Below are 15,813 nucleotides of genomic sequence, written 5' to 3'. Positions count from 1 at the left end.
CATGCTTTGGGTTCAGTTAACTGCTTGTTTTGTTTTTGGTTTTGCTTTTTTTAAGGATTGGCATGATATAAGTACTACCAAGGCAGTCTGCGTGTAGAATCTAAGTTCCAGATACAGTCTTACAAGTGAATTTTACTGAATGGAGTCGCTTTATTCTGCCTTCTTTGTTATGAATACATAGAGGGCATTTCTTAAAGTTTCTGACTAGTAATATATTTTAAGTATTTGTAAATATCTACAAAAATACTTTCCTATTTGCAACAGATGAGCTGTAGGGCAATATGGAAATCCTTCTTTAAAGGTAGAAGGATCAACATGCTTTAAAATTAAATATTCTAATGTTTCTGCCATGTGCATTCTGCAAAACAGTTCCAAAGTAATTGGTTTCTGCCCGCTCTGTCCCACATACGTTTAATGCCACAAGTCATTAAAGTCCAGAAAGGGGATAAAATGGTAGATTCTGAATTGTCAGCTGACCAAACTACTGGAGTTTTTGTCTCCTGGCAATTATATTTGCTTCCAATGAAGTAAGTCTTCAGCGAAGTAATTTCTAAGGAACATGTGTTTCTGTATTGGTTTATTTATTAAGCCAAACCTGAGTAATTGAAGCTAGACCCAGTAATATATTACAAGTTCAGAACAGCATCTGTAACTTGTATTGGTGATGTAGTTATAAAATAACAGGCTGAAAACCGCAGTCCTCTCAAATTGTTACTGATTATATTGTTTAGGCAAAGTCAGGCTTTGGGAATCTCTAGTTTATGTAGCCAGACTAAAAATATGCAAAACACAAAACACTCTCCCTCCTCACTGGCTTGTCTGTTGTTCATGTTACAGAACTCTGACCAAATCATTACTAAAACCTTTTTTGGGGGTTTTTGGTGATAGGGTTATTTTAATTTGGCCTAAAAATACATACTGGTGCCAGGAGGAGCTGTTTATTATTCCATTTTTCTCATCACAGGTGTGTCTTCCTATTAGCTACTTGGTGCTGACACTTTTTTGTGGAACCAAAGAACAAGCCAGATCAGAGAGCTAATTCAGATGAAATCAGGACTGACAAAAAAGGAAGAAAAATACATGGTTACAATTATTTTCAGCTGGATCAATTCTCTGATGTAACTAACAAAGTCTTTCACAAATGGCAGTGCCAGCACAAGGGTTGAGGTGGGAATGAATGTTGAATATGGAACTGTTTTCATTTTAGGGGTAATACAAGTTGCTGGATTAAAGCAGCTCTGTAAGCATGATCAGCTTTTTAATCTACTGCAATACTTTGGTTTGGATCTAGTTGCTAATGAGGGCCTTGCTCACGATGGTTGTTCCTTTCTTGCCGTGAGAACTCCTGTTGGTTGCCTGCTCTACGTTCTTCTGTCCTTCGCTGTGTTTCTGCGGTGTGGGGGAAGCTTTTGTGGAGCATCCCATCCCAGTTCAGAAAAGCAGTTATCTTTTCAGATCCTTCCTGTGGTCAGTTTCTTTTGCAAGGTTCACAAAGATTAGCCATTATTGGACAAATACTGATTTTAATCTTGTTATTGTGCATGGGAAAAGAATAGTTGTTCTTTGAAGGCTTTTACTAAGAAGTCTTTTTTGGTTTTTTGCTACTTTTTTCCTTACTGAGCATTTCTAAAATTTAGCTAAGCTCTTGTCATGCTCTTTCTCTTTTTCTGTTTGTTAGCACACTAGAGAAACTGTACAATATTCGTATATGATATTTTAATAACAATTTTTCTAATCAGATTGGCAAAGCAAACTCTTTTGGTACTGTGCATTTAAAGCACACCACTCTCCAAGCAGTGGTTAGAGTTGTTTTTTGACAGAAATCCCAGGTTCTCCTACTAAAAATTAATGCAATTAGAATACATCCAAATTGTTTTTCATTCTCCAATAATCACAGTATTGAGCTGTCCTTTTGGAACAACATTTTTACTTTGTTTTTATTTTTTTGCAGATGTACAGAAAATTAAATGTAGTCTATTTTTTAACTAATTGTGAAAGTATTGGAAAATAGTTGGGGGAAAAAAAGATGGGTGGTATCTACACTAGTATGCAGCTTTTTTTGTCTTCATATACCTTAAATCCTTAAATACATTGTAAGAGCTCATGAAAATAAGAAAAGAGATAAAAGACAATTATTTCATGAGCTTGAAAAATAGTTTTTTCTTAAGTTTGGAAGTGGCTGAGCACACTGAACAGAAGATTCATTTAGAAGCGGATTAGAGACATTTACATCTAAATGCTTGGCGCATACTAATAAACTCATACAATTTTGGTATTCTCTCTACAAGAGAACAGCTAAGAAAAGGCTGCTAAATGGGTGAAGATGTTCTAGATTTTAGTTACTTATTAATGAAGTTTTTATTGGAAATTCTTACTCAGAAATCTATACAAGTTAATTATTTGCCAATCATTTTGGAGCAGTTTTAGACTTAGATCTTTCTAAATACAAGTGAGCTCATTAATACACATTTTTAATGGTTAAATGGCTACTTGAATTAACTTTAGCTTTTCTATTGTGAAGTTTTTAGACTATCTTTCACATAAACAAGCTGTTTTTCCTGTTGTCTTAATTGGGTTTAAGCAGCATAAATGAGGAACAGGGGTTTAGTTTCATGAGTCTATTCAGCTGCTAGGATTTTATGAATTTAGGTAGGAATTACATGACTACATAAAGTACTTAATACCCTCTATTGTTCTTATGTCTATTAGACCTTGAACGTACACTAAACATACTCAGATTTTGATTTAGAACTTCAATGCTCATTAAAGAAAGTTTATACTAATAAATCTATTCTTATGCTTCTAGTACAGCATTGAAAAAGCTCCTTTAGCAATATGTAGGGTACCTGCAAACTTCTTGAGCCTGTAGGATTTGCATTATTCATTTATGGAGTCTGATTTCAGCCATTCATTGCCTCTAGCAAGTATCAAGTTCTTAATGTGCTAGAAATATTGTATGTTAGTGTTCTAACATATGTATATATGCATGTGTGCGCATGCTCTGTCTCTCTGTGTATGTATTGATATAGATGTGTGTGTATGTGTGTATATATATACAATACAGTATAAATATCTCACCTTGTAAACTGCTCAGTTACTTTATTTCATTGTGCAGCATTTTTGCATTCAGTCAGTATTGTTAGATTTGTTGAATACTGTTCAGTCTATTTCACCTCATACGTTAGTAAGGCTGTGGTCCTAGATGCTATTCAACCAGCCTTCTTCCCTGAAAACTAAGGTTTTCGGATACGCTGTTCTGCTGTATTCCTTCTGTATTCATAGGCAGTAAAACTGCTAGAAACTTTTGGATGGAAGGGTTTGGCAACTGCTTCAGTGAGCAACTGAAAACCTGGGAAATACTTGAGGTCTCTTTCCTTGTTGGCATGTTTCTTGAATTTTAAGCTAAGATAATACAGAATCTTAAAATAGCAAACATGAGAACTGGCTGTATAGATGAAAGAGGATTATTTATGTATCTCCTACTGCTATAAAGAATCCAGACCCTTGTCTCTAGAGAAAATATGGAAACTTCCAATTACAAGTTCTAATGCAGTCCTAATTCTAGCAGTTCTTGCTTGGTTTTTCAGATCTATCAAATTTACTTATTATCTGATTGCCCTGTTATTGATAACAACTAGTGATAAAACTGACCCAAAATACACAAAACAGCTAAGAAAATGTTTTAGGTATTTTGTGTGATCTGCATGTATGCAGGTAATTAGATCCAGAGTTCCTGATAGTAAGTTACAAGCTACTACCTTCTTATGAATAAACAAAATTTAAACTTCATCCTGTGAGGCATGGCACCAAAAATGACAAAAAAATTGTTTAGTAGTAGGCAAAATGGTGCAGAACATCCTTTATTTTAGCATCTTGCTGATTAGGGATTGTGTTTTCAAATTTTGCAGAAATAAATTGCCCTGAAGCCTAGACCAGACTCACTTGGTATGACTGCGGGCTGGGGAGACAAAATTGGTGCTGTTGCGCAACAGCTGTGATACCTGTTGATCACTCATTCTGCTGATCACTGAATTCAGCGGTTTTAGTCATGCCTCTGTTGTCTCCAATTCCCATGCGTGCATGCTCTGCTTTCTGAATTTTAATTGGATTGTGGTGGATTATGCGTTATGGTGGACTAGATATATACCGTGAATTCTCTTAACATCCAAAATATGAAACGGTCAAATTGCATGTGCTTTTGGGAGATTTAGCAGAATTTTTCTGAAGTTTAACAGTTTCTGAGGCTGTGTGTTAAGTGGAAGGTGTATTAGCTAGATAGGTCCTTCAATTTCTTGTGTTGTTTTTGTGATTCATGTATTCAATGTAGAAATATTTTTATTAAACATGATTAGGCTTTATACGTAAGGGTGGCAACCTGTAATTTTTCTTCTGGTTTCCTGTCAGAGTTTAAACAAACTGCTTTTGTCTCCTGAGATCATTCTTTGACTGTTCGAGTCACATGGAAGTGTTGACTGCTGTTCCGTGTCTGGAACAGCTTGTGACCCTTTACTGGAAAAAAGCAGCAGCTACATTGTAAAAATGTGCAGTGTAATATCTCTGAATAGCTCTGTTGTTGACACTTGTATAGAAAAATCACCTACTCAACTACAAATACAAGAAGGGTTCATTGTGCAAGACCAACGCGTACTACTTAGGTTGTTTATCGACTTTCCTAAATTTGAGTTAAGTTTGGAAGGTTTGCACCTTTTTATATTGCTCATTATAGACAACCAAATGAGGGATAAAAGCTGGGTCAATATAAAATTCCAAACCTGCATGTAAAAAAAAAAAGTTCAGTTTCTAGAGGCTTTTGAAAATTGCATCTATTAAATTTGCATTGCAAACTTTCTCATGCTTCATTGTAAATGTTTAAACCCTTCGGTTGAAATCGGTATGCATGCACTCTCTGTCTTGCCATATTATAATACTTGGGTTCAAAACTGACAGTTCTGTGTTAGGGCTGTAACCTTGAGCGCAAAGGAGAAGCTAGGCCAAAAAAATCCAGAATATATGTGTTGGATGAAATGAGAATAAATGAAGTTGCACTAAAATAGAATTAGTATTAACATGTTGTAGTGTAGCCACACAATTACGAGGAATGGAGGAGGGAAGTAAAAAGGACTGGCTTTGGTAAAGAGAATGAGGTAGTAGGCATGTTTTAAGCTGTGGTAGATTCAAATTGAAGAAGTTTGCATGGATCTCTTATTTCTCTACTGTTTTGTAGCATCAAAGACATGAAGTACTGAAATAGTTTGGTAATAGTAATTTGTGCTTTTAGCAAGAGTGTCTCCTGTGTGATACTAAAAAATACTACACTTGAAAACAGGGAAGAGTATGTTATACGGGGGAAAAAAAAAACCTATGGAAGTTGCACTTCATTTCATGGTGTATTTGGCTCTCCATATCTTTTATTAGAAAATCAGTGATACACTAGAGGTACCGAGAGAGGGAAGAATACAAACTCTTTAGGTTTAGAACAACTGATTTTGTGGAGAGGGGAAGCTTCATAGGCAGAATGTGACTGGGAACCCGACATTGAATAGTTGAAGATTTATACTAACTGTGAGAAGTTTGGGCTTTTGCAGTTATTTAAGTAAATAGCTTATTAGAAAAAATGCTGGGCATTAAGAAGTTTCAGGCCAGACTCTGCTAAAAGTATTGAAACATTTTCATTACAGTGTTTAACAGAAGTAGGGCTTGTCATTCTCATGTACCCCGTTTATAAGACATTGTTTTCAATTGCTGTGGACTTGGCTGAACTTTATTTGTACTGAAGCTGTCAGAATCAGATTTTTTTTTTTTTTTCCAAATTCAAAAGCTTATTTAACCACAGTTTAGTAATGTTTGAGAAAAGACTTTAAAGCTCCAGCACATCTGTCTATAGAGCATTTTCACAACTCTTGCCACTTCTGGCATAGATTATGCATGCATGGTAACCACAGGTCAATGAAACTTGTCCCCTTACATCTTCAAACGGTCCCAGAATACTCAACATAATTCTGCCAGCTCAAGGCTACAGAGTTAGTCCAAGAAATTTTTGTAGCTGTTTATCACAACTGAACTAAAAGCAGGGACTCTGCTGCTGCTCTTAGTGACTTCCAGGCTGATGCCTAATCATATTAGGCGCAAGAGAGCTAGTAGGGCAGCTTAGCTAAATAGTTTAAGATGAGGAGCATGTACAGAGACTGGGTCTCAAGACTAGCAAAGGGTGCCTTTCCGCTCAAGTGTTTGGAATGCTAAAGACAGTTCTTTGAATGCATGGTTACTTGGGTGCAGTGATAACTACCCGAGGAAAATACCTTCTCTAGATCAGGAGACAGATGGGAGATTTATTCAAAGCTATATCTGTACTCATTGGGCATACAGATAACTGATTACTGCCATTATAGTCACCCAAAGAACTGACTGTTTTCTTGCAAAACATAGGACGCTCTGAGATGACATTTCGGGCAACTGGGGCTAAATATGCCCAACCTATTATGAGCAAATTAGGCTTTAGCAATCTTTAGTCCTTGGTCTTTTTTTAAACAAAAACCTACAGCTAATATAAAGTTATACTTTTCTTGAACACACTTCCACTCTCACACTATGGTAGACAGCAGCAGAAAGAGGTGATTGATCTGATGACAGAAGCAAAAGCCCTATACAGGAGTAAAATAAATGACCAAGTTCATTTCCTGAAGTAAGAATGAAATTACTATTTAGCTTTCAGAAACCTCTGTTGTGGAACTAAAAAGTAACATTATATGTAGTGATTTACTTTTTCTTTTTAAATGGTCCTCAGTCTCATTTGCCTGTATGCTTTTTTATTTCATCCCAGATCAATTAGCATAATATTTTTTTTTCTTCATTTGGATCTTCTGTTTTGCAAAAGGAAATGGTTGGTCTCCTTCATTAGATAGTCACAGTAGAAACTTTGAAATGGTGAGGAGTGTTTAATGTGTTTGCGTTCTGGTTTTTCTTCGATGAAATTACCTGAAAATCTGTTTATAAATGCAAAACTAGATGTGGAGTGATTATTCTGAATTCATGAAGTTCATAAAACTCTCTGAAGTACTTAACAATAGCCATCTAATTTCAGTTTTTAAAATAAATACTAGCTGAAGTACATGAATGTATGCCTTCGTTTAAAGGACAGTGTTGTCCAAACCAATGAATTTCTAGTAGGGAAGAGTTGCAGACTTTGATCTCTGGGTATAAGGAAAGCGGTGTGTGTTTTTTGGGGGAATTTTTTTGGTTTTTTTTGTGTGGGGGGTTGTTGTTTGGGTTTTTTTTTTGACTACTGCACAATATTGTCTGCTTTAGAATGGTAGTTTTCTTTTTTCCCCGGATTGGTGTTAAACTCCAGATTTACCCAGAAGAGGTGTATAACTTGAAACAGGTAAAGAGTTAGGGGTTTCCTGGTACTACAGACTTAGAATTGTTGTACCTACAAGATTTATATAGGCTTCTCTTTTCCCCTCCCCTTTTTCTGTTTTAGGTGAAATTGTGGTAAATGAAGTAAATTTTGTAAGAAAATGCATTGCAACAGATACAAGTCAATATGACCTGTGGGGCAAATTGGTTTGCACTAACTTCAAGATTTCCTTTATTACGGATGACCCAATGCCACTACAGGTTTGTTATTACTCACATCGCTACATCATGACAACAAATGTGATAGGTAAAATGGATTTAATTAGAATATAGTGAATCTGTCTCATATCTGATATAAATATGATGCCTTCTAAAACAAAGCAGGCTAAATGATGAGGTTCCACTGTCCCGTTCTGAATGTGTTGCTATTCCGTCCCTTCATTGAGAATATCAGAATGGAGCAAGTTTGGTATGGAAGTACAGCCAGCTCTGTTTACCTCTGTTTATGGAGGCTTCATTGGGAAGTGGTTTTACAACAGGCAAAGCAGGAATTATATAAAAACATCTTTCTCCTTGAAGAAGATAATTGCAAATGTTCCTTTGACTAGACAAGCGTCAGATCAGCAAAGCCTTTAATGCGTCCAAGTTTTATTGGCGTTACTGATGGAGGACAAAGTAACCATGAAATGAGTTTTCATTGTAGATGAAGCAACAAGAATAGGGGAGAAAGAAACAAAGCCTTTGTCAAAGCAGAACATGTGACATTCAAAACCTCGATCAGTTTTTGAACAGCACAGCATACAGTACTGTTTAGAAATCCAAGTTGTGAGCTGTATGTTATTTTCAGTAGAGTTTTCACTTTCATTTTGGGCTTTTGAAAGAAATGCTCCATTAACTAGGCATGTGTAAAGCTCTGAAAGTAGATAGATGCTTCTTCATAATGGTTAGTAATTTTGACTAAAATTACTTCAAAAAATTAATTTTTGACGTGAAGTAGTTGTCAAAACTTATTTCTGAAAGCTGAATTAATATTTTTTTTTCTATGGTTACAGCAATAGTTTTTTATATCATCTATCTATATATATATTACACTTCAGAGTGTATTGAATTTCTACCAGCAATTTTTGAGGCTAGTAAATTCAGTGCAAGTAGTGGGGTTATTTTGGATACTCCACTGGGGTTTCTAAACTGTTTGGTATGCATTCACCAGCACAAGAGAGCTGTTTCCACAACCTCTCATTGCCTGTGAATAGGCAAGGGTGGTACTTGTCAGAAGAGTCTAGGCATGCCTGATCTTTATCATAGTTTCTTCAAAGTTGTGCTGTATATCTGGTTGCGAACTGCAGAACTGCAATTAATGGCTATGAGTTAATGTGTTTCAGAAATTCCATTATAAAAACCTCCTCCTTGGTGAACATGATGTCCCGCTAACATGCATTGAGCAGATTGTCACAGGTATGTCAAAAATAGTTAAGTATGATGACAGGCTTTAAACTTACTCAGTTCAAAACTGTTAACTGCTTGTTAGGTTGTGCAGAATTGTTGACACTTAAGGTTTTACGTCATTAATCTTCCCTGATTTGAAGAATTTGGTTTATTTAAAATTAGGATAAAAGCCTTAAAAGCTGAATAAAACTTGAGGTGCCATGCAGGAGACATATTTAGTTGGGTCTTTATATTGGTTTTAAATTTAACTACAATACTGAATCAACAGGTGTTCTAGGATAGACACCTGTTATAGTAGTACAAAATCTTGTTAGCAACTTTTTTATATTCAAGCATCTGAATCTCCTCCTTTTAAATACACTGGATTGCAAAAAGCACATCACTTACACAATTTACACATAGCTGGGATATCTGACAACATAAATGCTTGAGTTTTCAATGTTGTCTAATTCTTAGCAAGTTAGTAGCTAGTGGTCCTCAAAAATCTACAAATGGCAACAGACATCTTAATCTGAAGAAATAATTTATAAAATATTATTTTGAAGAACCAGTTTTTGATTTGGTGGATACTTTAGGCTAACCTGTTTGTTAAGAAGAATGTTTTTCATCTTGTAATTGAATTTCATATAACTGATAATTTTTCAAATCTTGATTACAGCATTGGCTGTTAAATACTTGGTTTTCTGACTGTAGGTAATTTAAATTATTACTTATAAGTTTTCAGTGCCCAAAGTTATCCAATAATCCATTTCTACTCTGAAAGCTGGTTGTAATCACTGTGAAAAGATTAATGTATATCTGAGGAAGAACATTATGAAGAAATGCTTTTTTTTTTTAAATGAAGAGGTGCTATTGACCTGTTATATGGTCTTGCCCTGGCCCACATTTGTTGCCCCTTTTCAAAAATACCAGGTAGAAGTGACAAAACAGTAGCAGTATTGCAAATCTGTTAATGACAGTTTTGTATGGAGAGATGTTTATAAATGGAGTGTTGCAATCTTATTTAACATCTCATACAAACGCTCCTATAATAAATTCTGCTAAATACGGGGGGGAAAGCCAGCCAGCCTCGAATAATTTTTCTATTAATTATGTCCTCTCTCACATGAAATGTGTTGTTCCTAAATGGGAGAGGGCTACAGATAGCTTTTATTTTGAAACTTGACAGCTGACAGATTCTAGATTACTCTTTTGTGCGTGTTTCCCCAAACTGTCAAATAGCATGAACGTTTGCAGTTTCATTAGAAGAATTGTAGAAGTTCTCTAGGAACCCTTTCTGTTTAACTTTTCCATTGAGGTTTGAAGCTCTTTAGAGGGAGAGGGCAGTATTTCCTGCCACACACTTGAGATTATTCTTTGTTCTTCTGTTATACAGGTTTACCCTAAATTTAGTGAAGCATAAGCTTTTACTAACAGGAATTAAGGGGAGATTTTCGCCCACACTGCAGAAGAGGTTGCTCGATGGTTGTTATATTGAAGGTGAATAGCTGGAGGTGTCCTAAAACACTTGTCTTTAGTTCCCTGGAAGTACTTATGTTTAACCCAGAAGATACCTGCAACCAGGCACCTATATCAATTAATCACTCAACAGCTACGTGCCCCATTTTTCCCAGTTACCACAAATAAAATCTCTGTGGCTTCTGTGATACTTACTTTTTACAACTTAACTTTCTCTGTTTGAAAAGGAGATACATAGGCCAAGAGACACAGCCTGTCTATGCAGGGCTAGACCAGCTGGCAATTTACTATACTTACATTCTTGAGTTTTATGTAAGAAATAAGGAGTTAATCTTCATCTTAACTCCAGCACTTTTTTATACATCCAAGTAAAAAAAAACTAAAAAAAAAAAAATCAGCATATATGCCAATTACTGTGCATCAGAAGGGCATTGCAGCATACACAATTAACTGTCTGGGAGCAAAAATTGCTCTTGGGAATACTGCATGTGAATTCCTTGTTTGTGAAGTTGTTGATGGACAAAAATAATCTGGGCATATAGGAAACAGTAATTCAGCCACTTGTTTGAAAGGAGATTGATCAACAGGAGGACCTATAGATTTTCTGCCTCAATTGAACAGTTGAAATATACTATTAAATGAAAAACTGCTGGTAGCAGCATTACTGTATCTGTTTGAGCCAGTCTTGTATTGTATACTTACAAAACAGTCCAATAGCTTTGTCTTTTCTTTACAGTGAATGACACCAAGAGGAAGCAGAAGGTCCTTGGTCCCAACCAAAAACTTAAATTTAATCCAACTGAATTAATAATTTATTGCAAAGACTTCCGTATTGTCAGATTTCGTTTTGATGAAGCGGGTCCTGAAAGTGCAAAAAAGGTATTATATCTTATGAAATCTTGCCTTGTAGTCATTACATGTAGCAACAGCTGTGCTAATAACATTTTGGTTTATGTTTTGATAGAGAAGTAGGGGGGAAGAATTGCAAATTAATCACATTCTGTTACAGGAGAATACCTAGATTTTTAGAGTAAAAATTATTAGGTAAAAAATTTAACATGATGTATTAACTGTTTTTCACATAAGATAAACCTGCATTTCTTGTCACATATGTTGTACTTTTTAAAATTACTAATTCATTAAACAAATCTTTTTAAAGACTGAAATCAGAATATTGCATTGCAGCTGTACAACAGGTGTTTACATTTTTATGGAAAATGTTTGAAACTTTGATACATTTTCTGAAAGTCTTAAGTTTAATTTACCCATAGCTGAAGTGTACTATCTTATATACACACTTCTTATTTGCTTCACACACAAGTTCTCCAACGAGCTCTTGGAATTGCCAGTTTGTCTAACCTATGTAAAACTATGTGCTCTTTCTCAACATTTTCTTAGAAAAGATTTGCATACCTCTTGACAACAGGAATTACTTCTGTCTGTACATTCCTAGAAATTTCATTCCTTCCCCAGTTTTAACACTTGCTGTCATAAGCCTCAACAAAATCATACAATGTTATTTAACCTGGTACGGTTCAGGTAAGTTTCTGCTCATCAGAGATGGTTAGTCTACGTAGCAACATTAGCTCACCAGCTTCCTTGCTCTGGATCGGTGCCATAGGATATTTGAGTTACAGCTCCTCTGACCTCCATGGCACCACTTCGTGGCCAGGCGTGGCACAGCAATCGTTTTGTAAGGAATGACCCAATTTGCTCACGGAGCTTAAGAATTCCCCTTCTCAGTAGGATAAAGTTTGAGCTTAACCCTGTAAGTCCTGAGAACCATCTGCCCAGACCTAAGTCTGTTTGCAGTTATCAACTGAGTAACTGATGAACCAGTTCATCACTTCTTCACCTTTTACCCTCTCGGGGATCCATGGGCAGAAGCCCAGTAATGAAGCAGACTGTTCTTTGCTACTTTCCTAGGTTCCTCCCTGCCTGCTGCCTTTGCTGTTTGTCATCTTTCATGTTTGGCAATCTTTCAACAGTCAATTCCCCTTCCGCAGCTTCTCTGAAATCTCCCTGGAGCAGCCTGTCTGCTGCAGTATCTTTATAGCGACTCTTTCTGATTGGCTGTCACAGCGGAAAAGAGTGGTTAGCCTGGAGAAGGGAGGAAGGGAGCGCAAACTCAGTATCTGATTAACGCTTGTTGTGCTGCATTTACTTATGCAAGAGCAAAAAGTGAAACCTTTTTATGAAGGCGCTTGCTTTATACATTTATAATTACATGGTCTGACGTGATTTCTTTTGATAGGAAGAACAGCGAGTTCTAGAGATCCAGAAGGATCTGAATCTGTATGGTTGTAAAGATAGTATTTTGGTGGTGACCAAAAGTGTAACGGTTGCCACTTTCAAATATCAGAATGCCCTCACTAGAGGAGTGGAAAAAAACTTGTACAAATCGTAATATCAGCTGTGTGGCTACTATTGCAGTTTTGATGCATCACGTAGGTTACTGCAACTTTGTGTGGGTGTATCACAGAAGCACACTCTTACCGAAGGGAGGAAAGGTTCTGTTAACCTAATCTAATGTTTCCATAATAACACTATTCTTAAAATATAAATGTCTAAAACCATGAGGTGCTTAGATCAGGTTTCTTCTATCAGGATTTTGCTTAAATTATTTTGGGATCCTGGTGAACACAACTAGAACGGTCTTACACAGCATATTGAATGGAGTTATTTTGTTATTTCTTTCTGGCATTTAAAATGGTATGCTAGCACTACACTCTTGAAAGATTTCGTCTGGTTTCTGTTCCTGCCCTTCAAGTAGTACATATTAGCAAGGTTGTCCTGATGTTTAAAACAAAGGAAGGTGGTCAGGCCTCCTTATATTTCTGAAGGGCCTCTTTAATACATATTTACATCCAGCTATTTGTGCATGAAAACATTGGTAGCTGTCTACTTGGAAATAATTGTGTGTGCATAACTTTTGTAGGGAGAACCAAGACTTAAAGTATAACGGAGTTCTGATGAGAGGGAATTCCTGCTCTTCTCTTCAGCTGAGCGTGCTAGCATTGTCTTCTGACTGAGAGGATATTGTAATAGAGAACTGATGGTGGAGTCAGAGGTGCTGGATGGGAGGGGCCTGTGGAGATCACCTAGTCCACCTTTCTCTTCAGAGTTGCCAGGATTAGATCAGGTTAGCTGTGGATTTGTCCAGTTGTATCTTGAAAACCACCAAAGATGGAGAGCTTTCTCCCTCTGTGGGTAACCTGTTCCAGTACTGCATGTTTTTCCTGATGTCCAGCTTGAATGTTCCAAGATGAGTTTCTGGCTGCTGCCCATTATGTCATCTGACAAGACTGAGTCTGTAACTACGTTCCTGGTAGCAGCTTCCTGCAGTCTCATTATTGCACAGCTAAATGAGCCCAGTTTCTTCAGAAGATGTACTTTAGGACCATAGTCATCTTGGTAGCCCACCACTGGACCCTCTCCAGCTTCTCCTTTTTCCTTTTGACCTGGAGGCCTAATCTCCAGTCATCTCTGAGAAAAATCAAAATAATTGTCAGCTATATTTTTTTCCTCACAAATTTGCTTATGCTCATTTTGGGGCTAGATGTGAAGACCTCCCGAGTGAAAAATGAACTGGGTAAATTGTGCTTGTGTGTTTTATGAAGGCTTTCTAGGGTGCTTAGTGTTGAGAAACTGCAGAACTCAGAATTTCTGTTGGAATCGGTGAATTGTGCAGGCTATAATTAAAATCATGTCTGAAGTATTTATGACTGAAGTTTTTTCGAGTAAGTTTTTTTCACTTGATTTTTTAAAATAAGCAGAAAGGAAGGTGATGTTACAGTTAGTGTTACAATCTCTGTTCTGTAAAGCAAGAGACCTGCATGTTAGTGCTTTATAAATCATAAATAGTTTCCTTTAGCAAACTTTACATGAAGTCAGCTATACAAATCAGAGCAGGGAGATTTCTAACTAAATGTCATCCTGGTAATACAGAGGAGTACCATCCTATGAATAAAGCACTGGTAGGTCAAAATGAAATATCTACCTACTAAAATATACACTTCAAACTATGGGAGTATAAATGTCTCTAACTTGTTGCCAAATGCTAGCAAATGTTCTGTTTAAAGCAATAGTTAAAGAAATAAAAACAATATACTTGATAATTACTATTTAAAAATGAGCTTTAAATATATGGAATAGTTAGAAGGAGAACAGATACTAACTTTATACAGTTAAGTAATTTTTCATGCATAGTTCCTTGAATATAATGGAAATACTCAACAGCATTCAGTTACATAAATTGGTGTTGGCAAAGAGAATGTAACCTCTTCCTAAGGAAGTGTCTATACTTGCTGAACAGGGCATAAGGGAGAATAACCCTTACTAATTAAGCTGCTTTACTAGAATAGAGAGTATTCTGAGTCTCTTTTTGGTAGTAAATGTGAAAAGAAGGATCCAAGTTTGAAAGCAGTCAGGCTTCAGACGTGGACAATCTGACTGACTTTACTACATATAGACATGATGCATGGGTAATATTGGTAGAACTTTCAGAGGTGTTTTTCTCTACCTTTAAGCAGAAACAAATTGGAAGAACACATTGAATTTTGAGGTGAATTAGTTTATTTTGGGGTGAATTATTATGAAGAAGCTTAAAAATCAGTTTTCTTAGAAAAATACCTTCAACATTAGTTGCAGCCAATACATGCTAATAAAATACCATCCCAACATTAATCAGTCAAGTAAATATTTTCTTCCTCATTTTTATTAATGCATATTTGGGAGACGAGATAAGGAATAATGGAGGGAATGGAAACTCGCGCTCATCACTAAGTAGCAGTTTAATTCTATTTTGTCTCTAAAATAAAGCTATAGAGTCTCCAAAGGAAGGAAAGCCAGATGGGTGTGGGAGGAAGTGGAGGATGGGGAAGCAAGGGTAAGCAAGTTGGGGAAGTCTTAAGTTAGGCAGTGTGAAAGAAGCAGCATTTCACATTCCTTAAAGGAAAAGGAATGGTTTTGTTCCAAAAATCATAACAAACAGTCAAACTGAAAACTCCTGCTAATTTCTAGCCACTACAATACTTTACATTAGACTAAGAAATTAAAATGTATGAAAAGGTGAGGCTTTAGATCTTATGACTGTTAGATGATGGATAGCATGTTGCCGCACCACGCATATGAATCTTGGCAGTGCACCAGAATGGCACACACCCTATAATCTCCTGTTTCCTAAATATATCTCCATTTTCTCAGTCCCTTTCTCTTCTGGAACTCCCTCAGTTCTTTTCCTTCAGGAAGCTTTTTTAAATGAGTATGAGAGCAGTTTCAGAAACACATGCTTAATCAAAACAGAAGGAAAATTATTTATCTCAAATCTTGTTTCCTGTGCAATCAAAACTAGCCTTCTCATACGTCATAACACTTGGGATGGACTGGAACAATTTTTTCCTAATTGTTATGAAGAATAATATGAAACTGAGAGTTTTGGCCAAATCATCCTGACCCCTTCTAATGTCTTGCCCCCTCCTTCTGTATTACCTTGTTCTAATTGTTCATACAGATCACAAAATTGCTAATATCTTAAGAAACTGGGAATGCACG

At 36.3% G+C, this 15,813-nt stretch overlaps 1 protein-coding gene across 4 annotated transcripts in view; it reads left to right on the top strand.

Moving 5' to 3' along the window:
* Window positions 1–15,813, top strand: part of MTMR10 (myotubularin related protein 10) — a 41,665-nt gene that overhangs the window by 8,097 nt on the left and 17,755 nt on the right. For 3 of the 4 annotated variants that reach the window (XM_076348346.1, XM_076348343.1, XM_076348344.1), the window contains 3 exons: window positions 7,481–7,617; window positions 8,739–8,811; window positions 10,997–11,139. In XM_076348346.1, coding sequence (XP_076204461.1) covers window positions 7,606–7,617; window positions 8,739–8,811; window positions 10,997–11,139 — 228 coding nt within the window. In that variant the 5' untranslated portion in view covers window positions 7,481–7,605. Of the gene's footprint in view, window positions 1–7,315; window positions 7,382–7,480; window positions 7,618–8,738; window positions 8,812–10,996; window positions 11,140–15,813 lie in introns of those variants that run through there. The other variant, XM_076348345.1, reaches the window with a different exon arrangement.

The sequence above is a fragment of the Aptenodytes patagonicus genome, chromosome 10 (genome assembly GCF_965638725.1).
Source record: "Aptenodytes patagonicus chromosome 10, bAptPat1.pri.cur, whole genome shotgun sequence".
NCBI lineage: Eukaryota > Metazoa > Chordata > Aves > Sphenisciformes > Spheniscidae > Aptenodytes > Aptenodytes patagonicus.
This window is presented reverse-complemented; position numbering and strand designations above follow the sequence as displayed.